Here is an 18504-nt window from a genome sequence, read left to right as displayed (position 1 = left end):
AGACCTGTCTGCCTTTGGCCCAACAGCGCCAAAAAGAATGTTCTAACGCAACAAATCACTGACCTGATTTTGGCTTCAAGCGCATTCGAACAGCGAGAGAGAGAGAGAGAGAGAGTCTGTTGCTGTCTGGCAGTGAGCTACAGAGATTGGAAAATAATAAGACGAATCCTTGCATTTGATGTAACACCTTATCACGTCGTCCAAGATGTCTCAAAGCGTTTCACAGAATATAGTGTAACGTGGATTGACTGCCCACATACAGGCCGTATAAACACTGTGCATGCAAATACTTTCCTTACATTATCCTTGCTTGTCCTTGCATTGCATTTGATATAGCGCTTTTCACGTCGGGAGGACGTCCCAAAGCGCTTCACAGAACACACTGTAAAGTGAATTGACTGTATATATTTGTGGGCGAACGCGGCAGCCAATTGCGCACAGCAATGTCCCACAAACAGTCGTGGATTGAAAATGACCAATTTATTATTGTTTTTTTTTTTTTTTGGAGGGATTATTATTAGGCGTGTGGAGTAAGGAAACTTGCCCAAGGTTTCACCCTCTGCCTGGAATTGAACTCAGGTCTCTCACTTGCAAAGCGAGTGCTCCAACCACTGAGCTACAGTACTGCAACCATTAGATTAATTTTGAAAGATAAAAGCACCAGGAAATACAATACCGACAGAACCAGCCTCGATGGGCCAGAGGGCCTTCTGTTAAGTTGCACAATTTGGCACCTTCTTAGCGACTATGTGAAAGCTGCTCTATTACTCCACACCCCCTCCCCCCCAACACAACCAACCCTATCTTACCCCCTCATTCCCCTCTTTTAGATCACGACCGAAGAGCTTCCTCTTCAAACATACGGTCACCTCCTCCCACCCCCCGCCCCCCAGCTCGGGGCCAGGCTCTCCCAGCTTCCCCCCCACAACCCACTCACCCCCTCCCCCTAATGTAGGCAGTCATAAAATGAAGCACTTGTCAAATATACAAACTTTATTTTCAATTTGGATTAGGAAAGTTTGCAGTTCGAAATAAATAAGGCATATTCCTGGCAGATGAAGCCAGCAAGGTAAAGCATTCTCGAAAGAAAGAGCACACTTGATAAGATCATCATCACCCTCCTCTTCACCCCCCCCCCCCCCGCCCCCCCACCCACCACCACATAAAACGAGTAATGTAACACATCCCGAGGATTCAGGATGCAAAGAATTGTGAGGTGCGCAGAACAGCTGTTACGCTGGGAGAATATTGGGAGCGTTAACAGGACATTTCCGGGGCGAGACATACAGCCACTAAAGCTGCTTCTAGGGCAGCCGACCTGACCCGGGAGCGCGCTGGTGACGAGCGCAGCGCGAACTCACAACACGTTTAAATCTGCCCAGGTTTATTTTTCACCATTGCCTGTCGTAAATATACCAGAGTGTGGTTCTGGTAGCCAACAAGAAACACAAGGCAACAGGGCACGGGATACAGAGGGTGCAATCACGCCCAGACAAGGCTGCCCTAAGCACACCAACCAGAAAGTCACCACACCGCCGTGCGGCCCCCGCTACAGGGAAGGCATTAAACTCAAGACAGTTCCTTCTTGTTATGGTTTTATTTATTTTTTTTAAAAATGAAACCCAAGTTTATAACTGGAAAAGAAAAACAGATGCCGGTTAAGTTCACCTTTCCCGCGAAACTACCTGCGGATTATTTTGCTTTGGTCGTTTCAAATCGAGTAATCAGCTTTGTTAGCAAATGGAGACTTTCTAATTATTACGCGCAATGTAAAGGGGAAACGAGAGGAGCTTAGATGCTGATAATAGTCCTTGCATTCGATACAGCGCCTTATCACGTCTTCGAGACGTCTCAAAGCGCTTCACGGGATACACTGTGAAGTGTAGTGACCGTGCATTTAGTGGGCGAAACAAATGATGTGGCTTAAGAGCTGGCTGGTCAATAATTTGTGCAGCGCAAACGGTTTTAATCTCTCAATGCTTAGAGGGTTTATCTGATGCAGCAAAGCAAGCGGACTCGAAACGCTTTGAGACGTAAACAACATCAGGAAGTTTGCATCTCACGAACGTAGGTTGAAAGCAGAGCTGTGCAAGTCTGCAGCTGAGACTCCAGCTCGGTCTCTGGGGATTTACCCCTTGAACACACAAGCAGAAGCAAGCGGAGATCCGAATGCACACTGGGTGTTGCTCTGCAGAACTGATCGGGTACGGATTTGACGAGCTCAAAACTCAAAGACGGAAGCAACGTCTCTGGCTGGGATCCAACTCAAAGTTCGACAGTGAAGACTACAGGTTTCTAGCAGAAGAAAATCTAAGAATTGCTGCCAAGGTTTAACTAGACAATGATAAAAAGCAAATGGTCTGTGAACCTTATTTGCAAGTGGTCCATTAATTATCCTCCTCTTTACATCAGCTAAAATATAATTGCACAGCCAGTAGCATATATATATATATATATATATATATATTATTCCTGTTCCAACCTCTAGGCTCCTAACTGGAACTGGATTAAGCAGAACAAACCAAAGGGTATCCCAAAAAAGACGGATTCTAATAGATCTAATAAAATAAAATAATCCTTGCATTTGATATAGCGCCTGATCACGTCTTCGAGACGTCTCAAAGTGCTTCACTGGATCTAGTCAGGATGAACAGTCACAACACAAAGATAAAAGAACATATCGGGCAAAGCGAGATGGCTGTGTTCGTCAGCTTGAAAGACAGCGCGCACTAAAGCTGACTGGTTGTAATACAGTGTCCCTGTCATACGATTAGCAAGAAGTATTCAGAGCACTATAAATAGCCACCGGAAAGCCTCCAGCTTACAGCAAAATGACAATGATCCTTGTGTTTGGTATAGTGCCTTTCAAGACAGGAGCACAACTCAAGGCTCTTCAAAGGATTAACTGTGAAGTGTAGTGACTGTGTATTTTTTTTGGGGGGGAAAATCGAACGCAGCAGCCAATTTGTACACAGCAATGTTCCACAATCAATCATTAAGTGAACTATCTCATTTTAATAGCTGGGACACTGGGAGAAATCTATATATTTTTGATTAGTGCCACAGGATCTTTAATGTCGACTTGCACAGGTGCAGATGGAACCTTGGTTGAAGGTCTCATCCGAACGAGAGCGCCTTCAACCACACAGAGCAACCCCAGCGGTTTTGGGGTGTAAAGTCTAGATTGAGTTCAAAGTCTTGATGTGGGGCTTGAACCCACAAACCGTTTGGACTCAGAAGCAAGAGCGTAGGCAGGCTGACAGCGAATCAGGATCGCTAGCTTTAGCGGAGGATACTAAAACCCCAGAAATCTCTGTGCAGTGACATTTATAAACAGCTCCCAGGACAGGCGTGGAGCTGTGCGTGTGCCACGTAACCTCACAAAGGATGTCTCGTGGCGATTATGGGGACCAGTTTCCCATTGTGACCGTTTCTGAAGGAGTTTGTAACCTCACCGTAAGAAGCGCATGTTAATTGGACTGTGGGAAGTGTGGGCGAGGTCCAGTCAACGACAAGCTAAAAAGGCCCGTCATGTTGGCTGATTTACCCACAAGGTTTCAGAACCGAGGGCTGCACTGAACAGCCGAGTTTCGAGCATCAGTAGCGACTGTTAATTACAATATAGTTATCTGAATAATTGCACCATTTAGAGAAGGGTGCGTGTGTACGTCCGTGTTTGTGTGTGTGTAAGCGTGGAAGGAGGAGATTTTAAAAAAAATGTTTTTAATGAAGGACACAAAATATAAATTCCCCAAATACAAGGGGATTTAGGGTTTGGGTTTAAGTCCTCCTGAAATCATGTATGTACACGGTACATTTGCGGTATCTTTCTACCTTGGCCTGTTATCAAAGTTGTATGTTAAGAGGTGATAGAGGGAAGAATGAGCACTTGATTCGGATTCCTCGGTTACGTTACATTGGCCGGAAGATAATAATAATAATCCTTGCATTTCATATAGCGCCTTATCACGTCTTCGAGATTTAAGTGACCATCACATTACCTGACTGGGATATCTTTTGCTTTGCTCTCACTGCCTTCAAACTGCCTGCACACCAGCTAAACTGGAACACTATAAACTGTTGGTGCTTTTTATTTTGTTTCTCTCTCAAAAAAAAATGAAAGACTAGTGAGTAATAAAAGTCTGGATTTAAAAAACACTCTTACATACAATGCCCTAAATATAAAGAACACAAGGAAAAGGCATTTATAAGGCGATGAACACACATGAAATTTTACGCTAAGTAACTGTACTCACAACAACAAATTTCAAATTGTAAAAAAGTTTTTTATATATATACCCCAGTGTCTGTCACTGAAGAAATGATCAAAAGAAAATTAATAATAATAATCCCTCGATATGATACTGAACCTCATCACATCTCAAAGCGCTACACAGGATATGCTGTAAAGTGAATTGACTGTATATTTTCGTGGGCGAAACGTGGCAGTCATTTGCGCACAGCAGTGTCCCACAAACAGTGGTGGATTGAGCGACCAAATTATTTTTTTTAATGAAGTGTTGAAGGGATTATTACCCCCGGAAAAGCGACCCGCCCATCGACTAACAACCGGGTTCCTACTCACTGCTAGGTAAACAGAGGCGTGTGTGTGGAGTAAGGAAACATGCCTAAGGTTTCGCCCTGCCCGGGAATCGAACCCGGGTCCTCTCGCTTGCGAGGCGAGAGCTCTAACCACAGGACTCCACAAATGACCAGTGTGTACCATGTCGGAGATTTGGAGTGCCTCGTGCGATGCAAACGCGCTGTAAAAGTTTGTAACATCTGATTTGGGATCTGGGTAGGTCAAGGAGGAGAGGGATGTTAGGGGGGAAGGAGCGAAATCACGATACCAAACAGACAACACGAGAAAACGTCACTATCCTGCTAACCCACCACATTCCCACATCCCCTTCCACACAACTTCTTAACCTAACTAGATAACAGTGTTCCTCACCACAATGGCTTGAGATGGGGGTGGGAGGAAGCAAAAAAGGGAAGAAACATGGGGGGGGGGGGGGGAAGAAAAAAAGTTATTTCAACATATCAAGGCATTTTTCAATAGAGATGTAACTGGCTGACATAAGGTCATAGATACCCAATGTATAAAACAAGTGAAAGCTCAAAGGGCATTTTAATATTTAAAACATTACTTGAAAAAAAAATCAGGGACTGACTGACAGACAGACAGACAGACTGACAGACAGGCGTCTGTTTGGGTGAACTGATCTACTCTTGAGCTGCCTGGGGATTGAGGTCGGGAGATGCCTGTGATTCCAACTGGTCTGGCTGAGATGCCACCTGGTTCCGAGAGTCCTCAATGAAGTAGGCAAAGGGGCTCTCTTGATTGCTCTCCATGGCCTGATAGACCAGGAAGAGGAAGAAAACCACCATGATGAACAGCAGGAGCTGCAGCCACACGGGCACGAGGCGCGGGGCTGGGCTGGCGTCTCTCTTGGCTGTGGCCGAGCTCCTCTCCTTCGCCTGGGTCAGCAGATCATCGTATCTGTACTGGACTGGTCGGCCTGCCGCTCCCTTGATAGGTCTTCGACGTGTTGCACTGCGGAGAATGATAATCACATTAATCCTCTGCATTTGATATAATCGTCTTATTGTGTCGTTGAGACGTCTCAAAGCGTTCTATAGTGAATCGACTGTGTTTGTGGGCGAAACGCGGCAGCCAATTGCACACAGCAGTGTCCCCACAAACAGCCATGGATTGAAGTGACCAATTTTTTTTATTTTTTTTTGAAGGAATTATTATCCCTGGAAAAACTCCCGCCAATCGACTAACAACCGGGTTCCTACTTACTACTTGGTAAACAGAGGCGTGCACAGTAAGGAAACTTGCCTAAGGTTTTTGCCGCATCTGGGAATGGAAGCTGGGTCCTCTCGCTTGCGAGTCGAGCGCTCTAACCACTACTCTACAGGACTCCGAGGAGGCAGGTTGATAGTATGTTGAGTACTGTACTCAAAGTCCTTGCTGGCTGAGCAAGACAGCTGGTACTGTATAATTGTTCCATAATAATTACATGAATCTTTCTGCAGCTTTTTACCTGATTCCCAATGGAGAATCTACTTCAGATGTAAGCGTCTTGCTCAGCACATCCTTTCCCCCATCCACCTGCAAACAGTTGTTTAAGAAAAGTTTTAACACTTGCAGTGGATCAACACACTGTGTACATAGCTGTTTTACAAATATAACCATTCTTGCTCCTAAGCACCACTCCCAATGCTGTCAGAACTTAACGTGTAACGTGTAACTGGCTTTGTAAAGGCCACAACATTCACCTTTAGTGCAGTCACTGGCACGTGAATGGAACAATATTTGCATATCAATCATTTTCATTCACCGACACAAACATGGTTGCCAGGAAATGAGAGTAGATTACATACCCTGGTTACCTGCCTTTCTGCCGAACCTTACAAAGTGGTTCAGAGGTTGGCTTGTTCCAACTCCAGTGCTGACCCAATTTAAATGGGATGAAAGTGAAACATTAACGCGCCATCATTTCACAGCAGTGTAAGGCTGCTGCTCTCCGGAACTCGCTTCCCAAACCTCTCCACTCTGCTCCCTAGCCTCCTGGACCTCAAACCTTCCTCTAAAAAAGAACAAGCTGCCTCTTCGACAGTGCCTTGTGACCCCCCCCCCGCCCCCACCCCACCACGCCCCCATTCATTCCACTTTGATGGATTTCCTCACGTGTCAGACAGCTGGCCAGCCGAAAAATTCACCTGGTGGATTCGCCTATACGGACAGCGCTGTATGGTGGATATATGTGGATCAGTTACTTGGTTGCACAGAGGTTGTCCTTACCTGAACTTGACCTGACCTGTTCACCGTGGCCCCCTTTTGAGTTATGGTTTGTCTCAGGTACGAGGATTCTGACACTTAAAAAAGAGAAGGTTCAGAGATTACAGCGAAAACCATTGCTTCACGTTGATCACAAACAACCAGAGATGTGTCTACATAAAGAGCGCTACAAATGTCTTCCTATTTTAGGACAATTGACATCAAAATGGAAGTTTCACCTCACCAGTAACTCTTGCTGCAGCACCCTCAGGAGGGAAGTCTGTAAAATAAAGTTTAACATTGATTAATTGTGTTTCAAACTTTTTTTTCCCTAAGAGGCACGCAAACATGAGCTAGACGCACCGCAAAAACTGGGATAGGCCCTTTCAAAAAAAAAAATAATTTGGTCACTCAATCCACGACTGTTTGTGGGACACTGCTGTGCACATTTGGAGGCCATGTTACGCCCACAATATATACAGTCAATTCCCTTTACGGTATATGCGGTGAAGCGCTTTGAGACGTCTTGAAGATGTGATAAGGCAAGTATTATTATTATTATTATTATTATTATGTGTAGCTGATGCCATTGCAGACAGGCTGAGAGAGAGGGGAGTTTAAATTTGAACCCGGCCTCGCTGAGACAAAGAGGGAAAATCAAAAAGGCGTCGTTTTACCATCTTCCTCTTCGCTGTCCGAGTACTGGTCGAGATCTCCAGTGCCGTTCTGCTTCAGCGGAGGCACGGATGGACCCTGGCCCATCAACTTCAACAGCTTCTTCTCATAAACCATCCTGGTGCTGGCTGGAAGTGGGAGGTTACGCAGGAAGTTATACAGGACCTCAGCGCGGAAAACGCATTCAAAAATTGCTCAGAGAAGGCATTCGGAACTCCATCCCACGGTCCCTTTCTCAAGACCCTGATAAACTCTGATCGATAAAATTTAACAAGTGGATGGAAATGAAATCCCCCGTCAATTTAATACCATGGAAAGTTTCAACACGTGCAGTTGAAAGGTGACTGGGAGATTTTCTCCCCGAGACACATGATTAATAGCACAGATTTCACCCGTTTGCAGGACGTCGCTGTGCGCAATTGGCTGCCGCGTTTCGCCCAACAAAATAAACAGTCAATTGACTTTACAGCGCGTACCATGAAGAGCTTTGAGACGTCTCGATGACGTGATGAGGCGCTATATCAAATACAAGGATTACTACTGTTGTTATTACTTCAGACTGGAAGCTTGGTGCACAATATACTGAGAGCACGAGCGTTTTCCTGGCTAGAGGTAAATGGGATTGCCACTCCGATGCACGAGCTCGTCTTTCGCAGCGAGTGGGAGTGGGGAGATCGCAGGGATCGGGGCTGCCAGACACTGGCATCAACGTTTGCCCACAAAATACACAGTCAATTCACTTTACAGTATATTCTGTGAAGCACTTTGAAGACGCGATAAGGCGCTATGTCAAATGCAAGGATTATTATTATTATATCAAATGCAAGATTCATTTATATTATTAAGTGAAAAGGACTCTCTGTGGGACGGTACGACAGTTTTTGCTACCTACCCACAATAGGACCTGGGGTGATTCCATATTTCATCAGATGTTCCTTCAATTCTTCATCTGTCAGTGCCTTGGTATCCATTGCATTAGCATTGATGTCTTAACGTCTTTAAGTACTGAAAAGCTCCTTAATTTAGAAAAGAAATACAGGACGATTAACGCAATGAACCTGCAACAAAGGCTGTGCTAACACCAGAAATGTGCACAGCAGAAATTCCCTTCGATTTCCAACCCTATAGAAACCAGTTGGGAAATGAGATCATCACTAAGGACTTAAAAACAAAAAACGGACCAAAAGCAATTATGTAATTCGTTTTAAAGTCACGAGCGAAGGAAGCACAGAGATGAGGCAAATGGTGCAGTAACCCTTCAGATTGCTTAAATTATCGTCAGCTCTCTAAGACTGCATGTTTTGTGGGCAAAATGCAGTAGCCAATTGCGCACAGCAGTGTCCCACAAACAATTGTGGATCGAGCGACCAAATTATTATTGTTTTGCTCTTTTAAAGGGATTATTACCCCCGGAAAAGTAATCCACTAATCGGCTAACGACCAGGTTCCTGCTTCCTGCTAGATAAACAGAGGCGTGTGGAGTAAGGAAGCTTGCCCAACCTTTCGCCTTGCCGGGAAACAAACCGAGGTCCTTTCACTTTGCGAGTCAAGTGCTCTAACCACTAAGCTACAGGACTCTTGTGTTTACCGCCTCTCATTTCCCTCAGGCATCAGTGATTTTTTTCTACGGTCTAGAAATATTTTCACGTCTTGTGCCTCATGAAAACTACCATAGCAACCTGGTTCACAACATGACGAAACCTGAAGCGCTCAACGTAAATACTCGGTTTGCAGCAACTTTGCCTCGAGCAAGCCTTGGAGCAAGTACGCAATAAAACTACAAATTAATCTTTTTTTGGACAAGTAGGAACAAGAGCTCCACAGTCTACAAATATATTTCGCCCGCAAAATACACAATCAATCCACTTTCGATTGGATGTTTTGTGAAGCGCTTTGAAACGTCTCGAAGACACGGTAAGGCGCTGTATCAGATGCAAGGATTATTGTTAAAATTATTATCATTATATGATATGGACTTGGGCAACAGAAAGTCAAAACAAGTTAATTGGCTTCACACCCTCCAGGTTTTGATAATGTAATCCTTATTAAATTTGATGCAACGCTTTCCACGTCAGGAAGATGTCTCAAAGCTCTTCAAGCGAAGTGGAGCGACTGTATTTCGTGGGCACACTCGCAGATTGGGCATCACTGGTTTAGACCAAACAAGGTAGTGGGAATCATGAATGAAACAAGATATCACCATGAAATTTAATCAGTGATCTTTGCTGTCAGTTCACTCCTCACTCAAGTATCCAGCCCCAAGTGGAAATACTGTGGACTCTGAGGATTGTGCAACTCAAAGTAAAATATTCTGAGGCTCTACACTGGGAGCGGCAAACATGTGGAAGGGAATACTCAGGGAAGGAGTGGAGGAAGGCTGTGTTAGCACATGCTAAAGGAAATCAGGGAACCATTTAGCGCTTTAAATTTGGAACTGACCAGATGGACAGCAATGGTCTTGCGTAATCCTGTTTGTTCCTATGCATTTCTCATGACGCAGCCTCTTTAGAGTTGTGCAAGACAATCATTTTTTGTATCACTGTGGCTAAACATCTCAACCATAGCAGATCGTAGGAACGTAACATAAGAGCACAAGAAAAAAGACCAGGAACCATCTAGTTTGCCTTCCACCCTCATGGTGGTCGCATGCTGATAACATTTTCCCAGTCTGATGACATTCCCTGTACCACCATCCTTCCGGTCAACCAACTGCATATTCAATGTAATACACCTCCACTGATTCCCATTTGTTTTCCTTTCAGTACCGGCCTTTCAAGGGGAACTGTATCAAAGGCCTTACTGAAATCCAGATATACAACATCCAAAGCCTTACCCTTATTACGTTCCCTTGTCACACCATCAAAACAAACCAGATCATGTCCTCCACAAGCCAGATACACTCACAACCGCTTCTCCACACAGCAGCTCGGATTTGCAAGCAAAGTCGCGTGTGATGTCTGCAAAATCGTCAGCTGCGTGCGGGTAACCAATGGTTAATAGAAATAGTTAACATTCGCCAAATAGCTCTTGAGTTCCTGTTTGCATTTATTTGCATTTATTCTCAGTTTCATTTTGCGAATGCAGCTTTAATATTGAGATCTAACAATCTGATTTAACAATCTGACCACTCAACTACAGCTTGCTTATTGTGTATGTAGTTTTATGACATAAACGCAAAGCCAATTCACTTTACAGTGTATCCTGTGAAGCACTTTGAGATGTCTCAAAGACGTAATAATGTGCTGTATGAAAAGCAAGAATTATTATTATTATATACATATTTTAAGTGTAAGTGTTTAACGACCACTCAGTGGTCATTAAACACTTAAGCATAAAACCACAGACAGAATCACCATCAGAACAAAAACAAATGCATCTCATTTTACTCGGTCGCGTAATAGCCACATAGTAATTTGGGTCTCGCCCTGCAGCCTCCAGAAAATAAAGCATTTACACACACACAAACACTGGTTCTGTAGTTAATATGAGAAACATTATCATTTCCATTGAGGTTTTAAACTACTACTCACTTCCTTTTTTGTACAGCCTGAAAGAGACACTAAAGAGGGTGCAATTATTTTTAAAATGTGGTGAGGGTGAGAGATGAGAGGTTGTTTAATTAGCATTTTCCCTCATTCTTCTCAGGGCCAGGGGGCAGATGAACAAGTTATGCCCAAGTCTTTGTCATGGCCGGAAGAGATCGTTTTTGTTTTTACTCGCTGTGGGAAAGTACCTGGTGTCTGCTCTGTATTTCTCCTGCAGCAAAAGACATCAGGAAAGCTAATTTCTTAAAACAAAGAGCGCTGACGGGATTAGCAGTGGAAATGGCTGGATTGACACTGAGCAACAGAAATAAGTTATCAGCATTTGATACAGTTGAGATAAATACCCAAAGATAACCCATTTTGAATCATCTCAGTTAATTCAGTGTTTTGAAGAACAAATCCAAAAACAAGATTTAATCTTTTTTTTGAACGCAGTGTAGCACATTGATATAGTGCAAGTCAATTCAGTCTTTTACTGCCCTCCCTATTACACCCACCTGCAAAATTCAAGCACTAAAATCTAGCTTCTAGATCGTAATCAGAATAATAGTCCTCACGCCTTATCACTCCGTTGAGACATCTTAAAGCGCTGCACAGGATATACTGTAAAGTGGAGTGACTGTGTATTCTGTGGGCGACGCTCGTACTCAATCTTACTCATCGATTGTACTACTCAGGAAAAAAAACATATAGGCCGGGGGTTTTCTTCTGACAGGTGATTCCAGAGATGACTCGAGCCATGACCTGGGCCCCAGGTTCAAGACTGTACAGCCACCTTAGGGACCTTTTTAAGCCGGCAGATCGGTTCAATCCTCAATGAGAAGTGCTGTACATCCTGTATGGTGTAACACTAGCGCAACTCACGCGCACAAGTAAATCTGAGGAAATAATGTTCGAGCTACACAAAGATGGGGAAGCGTCCAGGAGAAGGCCAACTACCCATAAGTATCAAACAATGTTTCATAGGCTCCAACTCTCTCCCGCGACGTACCCCAGCTCACCTCACCCCCCCCCCCCCATCATACATCCCACTCGAAAAAGCCACCCCCCACCCCACCGCTGAGAGGTAATTGCGATCCTGTCGGTGAGCAGAGCGGAGCGATCGAGATGCAGTGAATCAGGCAAATCTTTCGCTGCACCAATCCCCGAGTACATTGCAACGTGAATCGCATCACTTACCAGTAAGGCTCAACGACTAGAGCAGAATATGCAAAGCGTGCGTGGCAGGGCGAAACCTTGGGCAAGTTTCCTTACTCCACACAGAGCCTAATAACAATCCCTCCAAAACCAAAAACAATAATAAATTGGTCATTTTCAATCTACGACTGTTTGTGGGACATTGCTGTGCGCAATCGGCTGCCGCGTTCGCCCACAAATATACAGTCAATTCACTTTACAGTGTGTTCTGTGAAGCGCTTTGGGACGTCCTCCCGACATGAAAAGCGCTATATCAAATGCAAGAATTATCATTATTGTTAATGAATAACCGATCCTTTCACTTTAGGTTAAATCACCTCCGACGGGGTCAGTACTCTAACGCGAAAACGAGGCAGCGAGAACAACCTGCCTCTGATACAGCGCCCTTCAGGTGGGGGGGGGGGAGGAGGGGGAGACACCGGTCAAGCAAATCGTGGCTTGAGAGCCCCATCGAGGGAGGTTTCATGTTCCACAATAGCCGGTGTTTATCCAGAGCCCAAATAGAGGTTCTATACAGGAGGGAGGGGGGGGGGGGGTCGATCGCGGGCACTAACGAGAGGGGCGGGGGGGTTGGGGGGGGGTGTTGGGGGGGGGTGTTGGGGGGGTGGTGTTGGGGGCAGGCGGAGGGACTGTCAGTTGTACCTCAATCTAAAACAAAGCAAGTTCAATACTGCTTTCAATCCAAGCTCAGAACACGACAGCCACAGATGCCATCAGGTACACGGACAGCAACTCGGGGCTTATTGTCGCGCTTTTCACTCCGGATGAACTGAGGATAGATAACCCCAACAGGACACACAGTCACTACGCTTTACGGCAAAACACGCGCTCGCTACGCCTTTACAGCAAAACACGCAGTCGCTACGCTTTACGGCAAAACACGCAGTCACTACGCTTTACGGCAAAACACGCAGTCGCTACGCTTTACGGCAAAACACGCAGTCACTACGCTTTACGGCAAAACTCACAGTCACTACGCTTTACTGCAAAACACGCAGTCACTACGCTTTACGGCAAAACACGCAGTCACTACGCTTTACGGCAAAACACGCAGTCACTACGCTTTACGGCAAAACACGCAGTCGCTACGCTTTACGGCAAAACTCACAGTCACTACACTTTACAGTATTATCCTGAGAAGCGCTTTGAGACGTCTCGAAGATGTAATCGGGGCTCTGAGTCAAACGCCAGGAATGTTATTATTATTAATCTCCCCCCGCGGGGCCTGTCACCCCCCACACCCCCCCCGCGGGGCCTGTCACCCCCCCCCCCCGCGGGGGCCTGTCACACCCCCCCCCCCCCCGCGGGGCCTACCACACCCCTCCCTCCCCCTCACACACATACACCCCAAGCCTCTCCCCTCGGGCCTCTCCCCTCGGGCCTCTCCCCTCCCGCCCACCCACAGGCCTCCTATCCCCCACCACCCCCGAGACCTCTACTACCCCCTGACACACACCCCCACACCCCCACGGGGTCTCGCCCCCCTCCCTCTCCCTCTCTCTCTCCCCTCCTCACCCCCCGGGGGAGTCTGTCACCTGAAGCTCGAGCCGCCGCCGTTACTCCACTCCCAACGGTTGGCGCTAACTGCGCACTGCGCATGCCCAGCTCTCTCCGTCTGTCTGTCTGCTGCGAGCTCTGCGCATGCTCCGCGCTGTCCCCGCCCCCTCCCCCGCGGGCTCTGCGCATGCTCCGCGCTCTCCCCGCCCCCTCCCCCGCGGGCTCTGCGCATGCCCGGGTCTCCCTTCTCCCCCCCACCACCACTCAAGCACTGCGCATGCTCCGCGCTCCCCCCGCCCCACGGGCACTGCGCATGCTCCGCGCTGTCTCCCTCCCTGCCCAGCACTGCGCATGCCCAGCACCCCCACCCTGCCCACGTGTGCCCCTCCGGCTCTGCCACACACTCACCCACACACCAGTGAGCACTGTGTGGTGGGCATCAGTGGGCACTGCTGGGAGCAGCGGGCGGCCGTGCGTGTGTGTGTCCCCCCCCACCCTGCGGCCCCCGGGCTGAGGGCAGGACGGGCCGAGACCGGCTGTATAACCCCCCCCCCACCCCCCCCCCCCCCCCCACCTGGGCACGACGACAACAACGACGACGACGACGACGACAACGACGACGACGACAACGACGACAACGACGACGACAACGACGACAACAACGACGACAACGACGACGACGACAACGACGACGACGGCGACGACGGCGACAACGACGACAACGACGGCGACGACGACGACGATGACGGCGGCAACGACGGCAACGACGACGACAACGACGGCAACGACGACCGACGGCAACGACGACGACAACGACGACGGCAATGACGGCGACGACAACAACGTCGTAGAGTCATAGAATCACACGGCACAGAAGGAGGCCGTTCGGCCGGTCCCGCCTGTGCCCCCCCCCCCCCCCTCCTTCGGAAAGAGCTTCTCCAAATCACTCTCCCCTCCCCACCCCCGCTCTCTCCCCGTCGCCCCCCCCCCCACCCCGCAAACTTGTCCTCCCCCCGCCCCCCACCACCACCCTAATAATTATCTGCTTCTTTCTTAAACGTTGTTATGATAATAATGTATAATATGATTATAATACCGATATCATAATTATACAATAATCATAATAATTGCAATGTAAGAATTATAATAATCCCTTAAAAAAAAGTCCTCCCCAACAACAGCAGCAGCAGCAGCAGCAGCAGCAGCGAGTTGTTGGGATCTCGAATGCATTGCCTGATAGGGTAGTGGAAGCCGATTTGATGATAGTAATAATAATAAATAATCCTTGCGTTCGATACAGCGCCTTATCATCTCGTCGAGACGTCGCAAAGCGCTTCACAGGATACACCCTAAAGTGTAGTGTTTTTGTGGGCGAAACGCGGCAGCCAATTGTGTACAGCAGTGTCCCACAAACAGACGTGGACTGGGCGATCACATTTTTTGGGGCTAATCCTTAAAGCACGATGGGTGATGGATTTCCGCAGCTGTCCATCACCCGGCTGAGCAAAAGCTATCAGCAATAAGAAGAAGTTGCATTTATGTAGCGCCCCTCACGCAGGATAGCGTCCCAGAGCGCTCCTGTGCTGTCCTGATCTCCGTCCCACTCCGATTAGCTCAGAGCAAAATGCGCCGGGATTGCTGCTCCTGAATGCTCTCTTTATCAACAGATATATTGTTCCAATTGAAGTTTTTTTTTTAAAAAAGGAATACTCAGCTTTTAGACGAGTGAAACAGGTGCGGAGTCCGGACAATGTCTGTCTTAACCACAAGAGGGTGAGACAGTCAAGGAAAAGGTTCCGGAGACACAAACCCAAATTGTTGGCTGGAGATCTCACCTCAACGACGATCACATCGCGGGAATATCCCAGCGCCTTCCTCACTGCTGGGCGCAATCGGCTGCCGGGTTTCATCCACGAAACACACAGTCGCTGCACGTTGCAGTGTATCCTGTGAAGGGCTTTGAGACGTCTTAACGACGTGATAAGACGCTGTGTCAAATGCAAGGATTATTATATTATTATAATATCAACAACCACTTTCATTTATACAGCGCCCCCTCACGCACAGCAGTGCCCCCAGAGCGCTTGACAGTGGCGAATGAGGGAGGAGGTGACTGGAGGCACGGTCGAAGAAGAACAACAACAACAACAAGATTCCATTTATAAAGCGCCTTTCACGTCAGGAGGACGTCCCAAGGCGCTGCACAGTTGGGTCATGACCCGAGCATTGGGGGGAAATGGTCAGGGTGAGGGGAGGGGAGGGAGCGAGGAGGGGGAAATGGTCAGGGTGAGGGGAGGGAAGGGAGGGAGCGAGGAGGGGGGAAATGGTCAGGGTGAGGGGAGGGATGGGAGGGAGCGAGAAGGGGGAAGAGAGTCGAGAGGGGAGCTGAAGGCTTCAGGTGCGATCTGAAGATGGGGAAGGAAGAGGCGAGGCGGAGGGCTGGAGGGAGAGAGTTCCAGAGTTAATATTGTAGTTATAATATAGCTCTCACTCTTCTATCAGAGACTGACTGACTGACTGACTGAGCCAGGCTGTCAGTCTTAAATTAGGCAGCTTGATGGGGTGGGGGAGGGCTGTGACCATTCCCCCAGCGATTGGCTTTATCTGACTTTAACAGAACGGTGAAAGTAAGTAACACACAGACGGACGAGGCACAGACTGTGGTTCGTTGGCACATAGATTTATTGGACAAAGCTGCAAGTTTGACAAAAGGTGCTTATTCACACTGCATAGAAACTGCCTTAAAGTACATTACACAATAAATCATCATTTGCACCCGAGAGGCATATATTTAGTTGGTTATATATTTAGTGCGTCTCACGCAGCTGACTATGAAAATATTTAATATCTGCCAAACACACATTAAGACAACTCAATAAAGCTCGGGCTAGTTGAAAAGAGAATTCCCCCTCCCCCCATCCCTTCCTTCGTACTATATCAATTGCAAAGGTCGCTGGTAAATATTCTTCTCAATGTAATTTGCCAACGCACACTCTGGTACCCACACCCAAGCCTTGACTCTTGCCAACCAGCGGCCTATTCCTCTCCAGAACTAGGTAAGCGGGATACGTCCCTCCAGCGAGAAAGAGGGAGACGAGAGAGAGAGGGAGAGAGTGCGTATCCCATTCCAAAACACTGGAATTTTTATGGGATGCACGGAATTCTCAGGTTGGTTCTCTCTCGCCTCTTAAGCACGGCGACGGGTCTCCGCACGTGTCAGACACCAGCCCAGCCGACACCCCCACCCCACCCGCAAAAAAAAAAGTAAACTTGTGAACGTTTTCTAAATCTAAACGACAACCGTTAACAACAACACCACCAACAACAACAACAACTTGTGTTCCTCGGGCAGGACGGCGTTCCACAGCGCTTAATAGTGAGTAAGACGCAGAAAGTAAATAGGTCGACTCGAACAAACTAAAATAGGTCTCACTCCCTTATAAGGCTCTAGTGGCTGTCTCTCTTTACATACCCCACTCTTCCCCCACCCCACCAGCCCCCACCCCCACCCGCCCCCACCCACCCCCACCCCCACCAGCCCCCACCCGCATTATAAAGTGCTCAGTAATATCCAACATCTGTTACATACACATACACCCACCCGCTCCCATTGTAAGGCTCTGTGATACATTTTCCCTTACATAATCCCACTGTAAAGTGCTCAGTTATATATATATATATATATAATATGGGGTGAAAAATGCGTTATATGTGGAGTGGTATTATCGCATCGCACAGTGCTATATGTTTTTTTTTACTCCGATCTCTGTCCCAACTCTCAGTTTAAGTCTCTCAAGTTTACAACACAGTCTCTGGGACATCACCCACCCACCCAACCACCCCAACCCACAACCCCCCACCCCCACTCCCCCCCCATTATAAAGTGCTGTCATAACAACACTCACTTTTATTTACATATAAAAATACTTCTGTTACACCAACTTCATTATAAAGCTCTCAGATGTAGCACTCTCACTATTACACATCCCACCCACATGTCTAATGCTCCGTTACAAAATAAATCTCTGGCATTAACCCACTCCCCAGCACAAAGCTCTGGCTAGTAACACTAACTTTGCCTCTTGTTGGGCAGTTAGACTGGGGGGTGAGGAGGAGGTGGTGGTCTGAGTGGGGGGGGGGAGAATTGTTTCTTTCCCTCCCAACCCCGTCCCAAAAATAAAGCATATTTTTAAAAAAAAACAAGTAACGCCCTTATTATAACAATAATAATAATCCTTGCATTGGATACAGCACCTTATCACGTCTTCGCGACGTCTCAAGGGGCATCACAGGATATATTGTAAGGTGAATTGACTATATTTTGTGGGCGAAACACAGCAGCCAATTGCGCACAGCAGCGGTGGGTTGAGTGACCAAATCAAATTATTATTATTATTTTTCAAAGGGACTATTACCCTCCAGAAACCTATCCACCATAGACAGACATATACTTATACACCACTTATATACTCCAGGGAGCGAGTAGTAAACTTGTGGAACGGACTCCCTTGGGAGACAAGACGGTGGAAGCAGAAAATGTTGTTCGTTTCCACAGCAAAATTAAATAGATTTCTGCTGGAAAATAATATCTGGGGAGACAGACAGCATATAGTTTGGGACACGAAATGTCAAGCGACCCCCAGGATGGTGGAAGGCGAACTAGATGGACCTCGGTCTTCTTTCGCCTTATAGCCAATTCTTACGTTCGTATATGTACAGTGATTCCTGTATTATGGACAAACACAGATGGCAAAGGAGCGGAAATCGTTCCGAGTCGCAAGTACTGCGTATAAGCGTCGT

At 47.1% G+C, this 18504-nt stretch overlaps 1 protein-coding gene across 4 annotated transcripts; it reads right to left on the bottom strand.

Annotated features, from left to right (window-relative positions):
- Nucleotides 1-4132: 4132 nt before the first annotated feature.
- Nucleotides 4133-13863, bottom strand: lemd1 (LEM domain containing 1). 4 transcript variants are annotated; one of them, XM_042342089.1, is made up of 7 exons: nucleotides 13743-13863; nucleotides 8358-8481; nucleotides 7468-7593; nucleotides 7035-7070; nucleotides 6815-6882; nucleotides 6054-6121; nucleotides 4133-5557 (listed from the first exon to the last, which is right to left on the bottom strand). In XM_042342089.1, exons 2-7 carry the CDS (start codon nucleotides 8434-8436, stop codon nucleotides 5227-5229), a joined length of 708 nt encoding a protein of 235 aa, XP_042198023.1. In that variant the 5' UTR covers nucleotides 8437-8481; nucleotides 13743-13863; the 3' UTR covers nucleotides 4133-5226. The 4 variants fall into 4 exon arrangements, with proteins under 4 accessions (XP_042198023.1, XP_042198022.1, XP_042198021.1 ...); XM_042342088.1 differs by having other exon boundaries at nucleotides 6815-6888; nucleotides 13723-13862; XM_042342087.1 differs by having other exon boundaries at nucleotides 6815-6888; nucleotides 13743-13861.
- Nucleotides 13864-18504: the final 4641 nt, after the last annotated feature.

This window comes from Callorhinchus milii, unplaced genomic scaffold, assembly GCF_018977255.1.
Source record: "Callorhinchus milii isolate IMCB2004 unplaced genomic scaffold, IMCB_Cmil_1.0 Scaffold19, whole genome shotgun sequence".
In the NCBI taxonomy this organism is placed as follows: Eukaryota; Metazoa; Chordata; class Chondrichthyes; order Chimaeriformes; family Callorhinchidae; genus Callorhinchus; species Callorhinchus milii.
The sequence above is the reverse complement of the archived record's forward strand: the minus strand, read 5'-3'. Positions and strand labels throughout refer to the sequence as shown.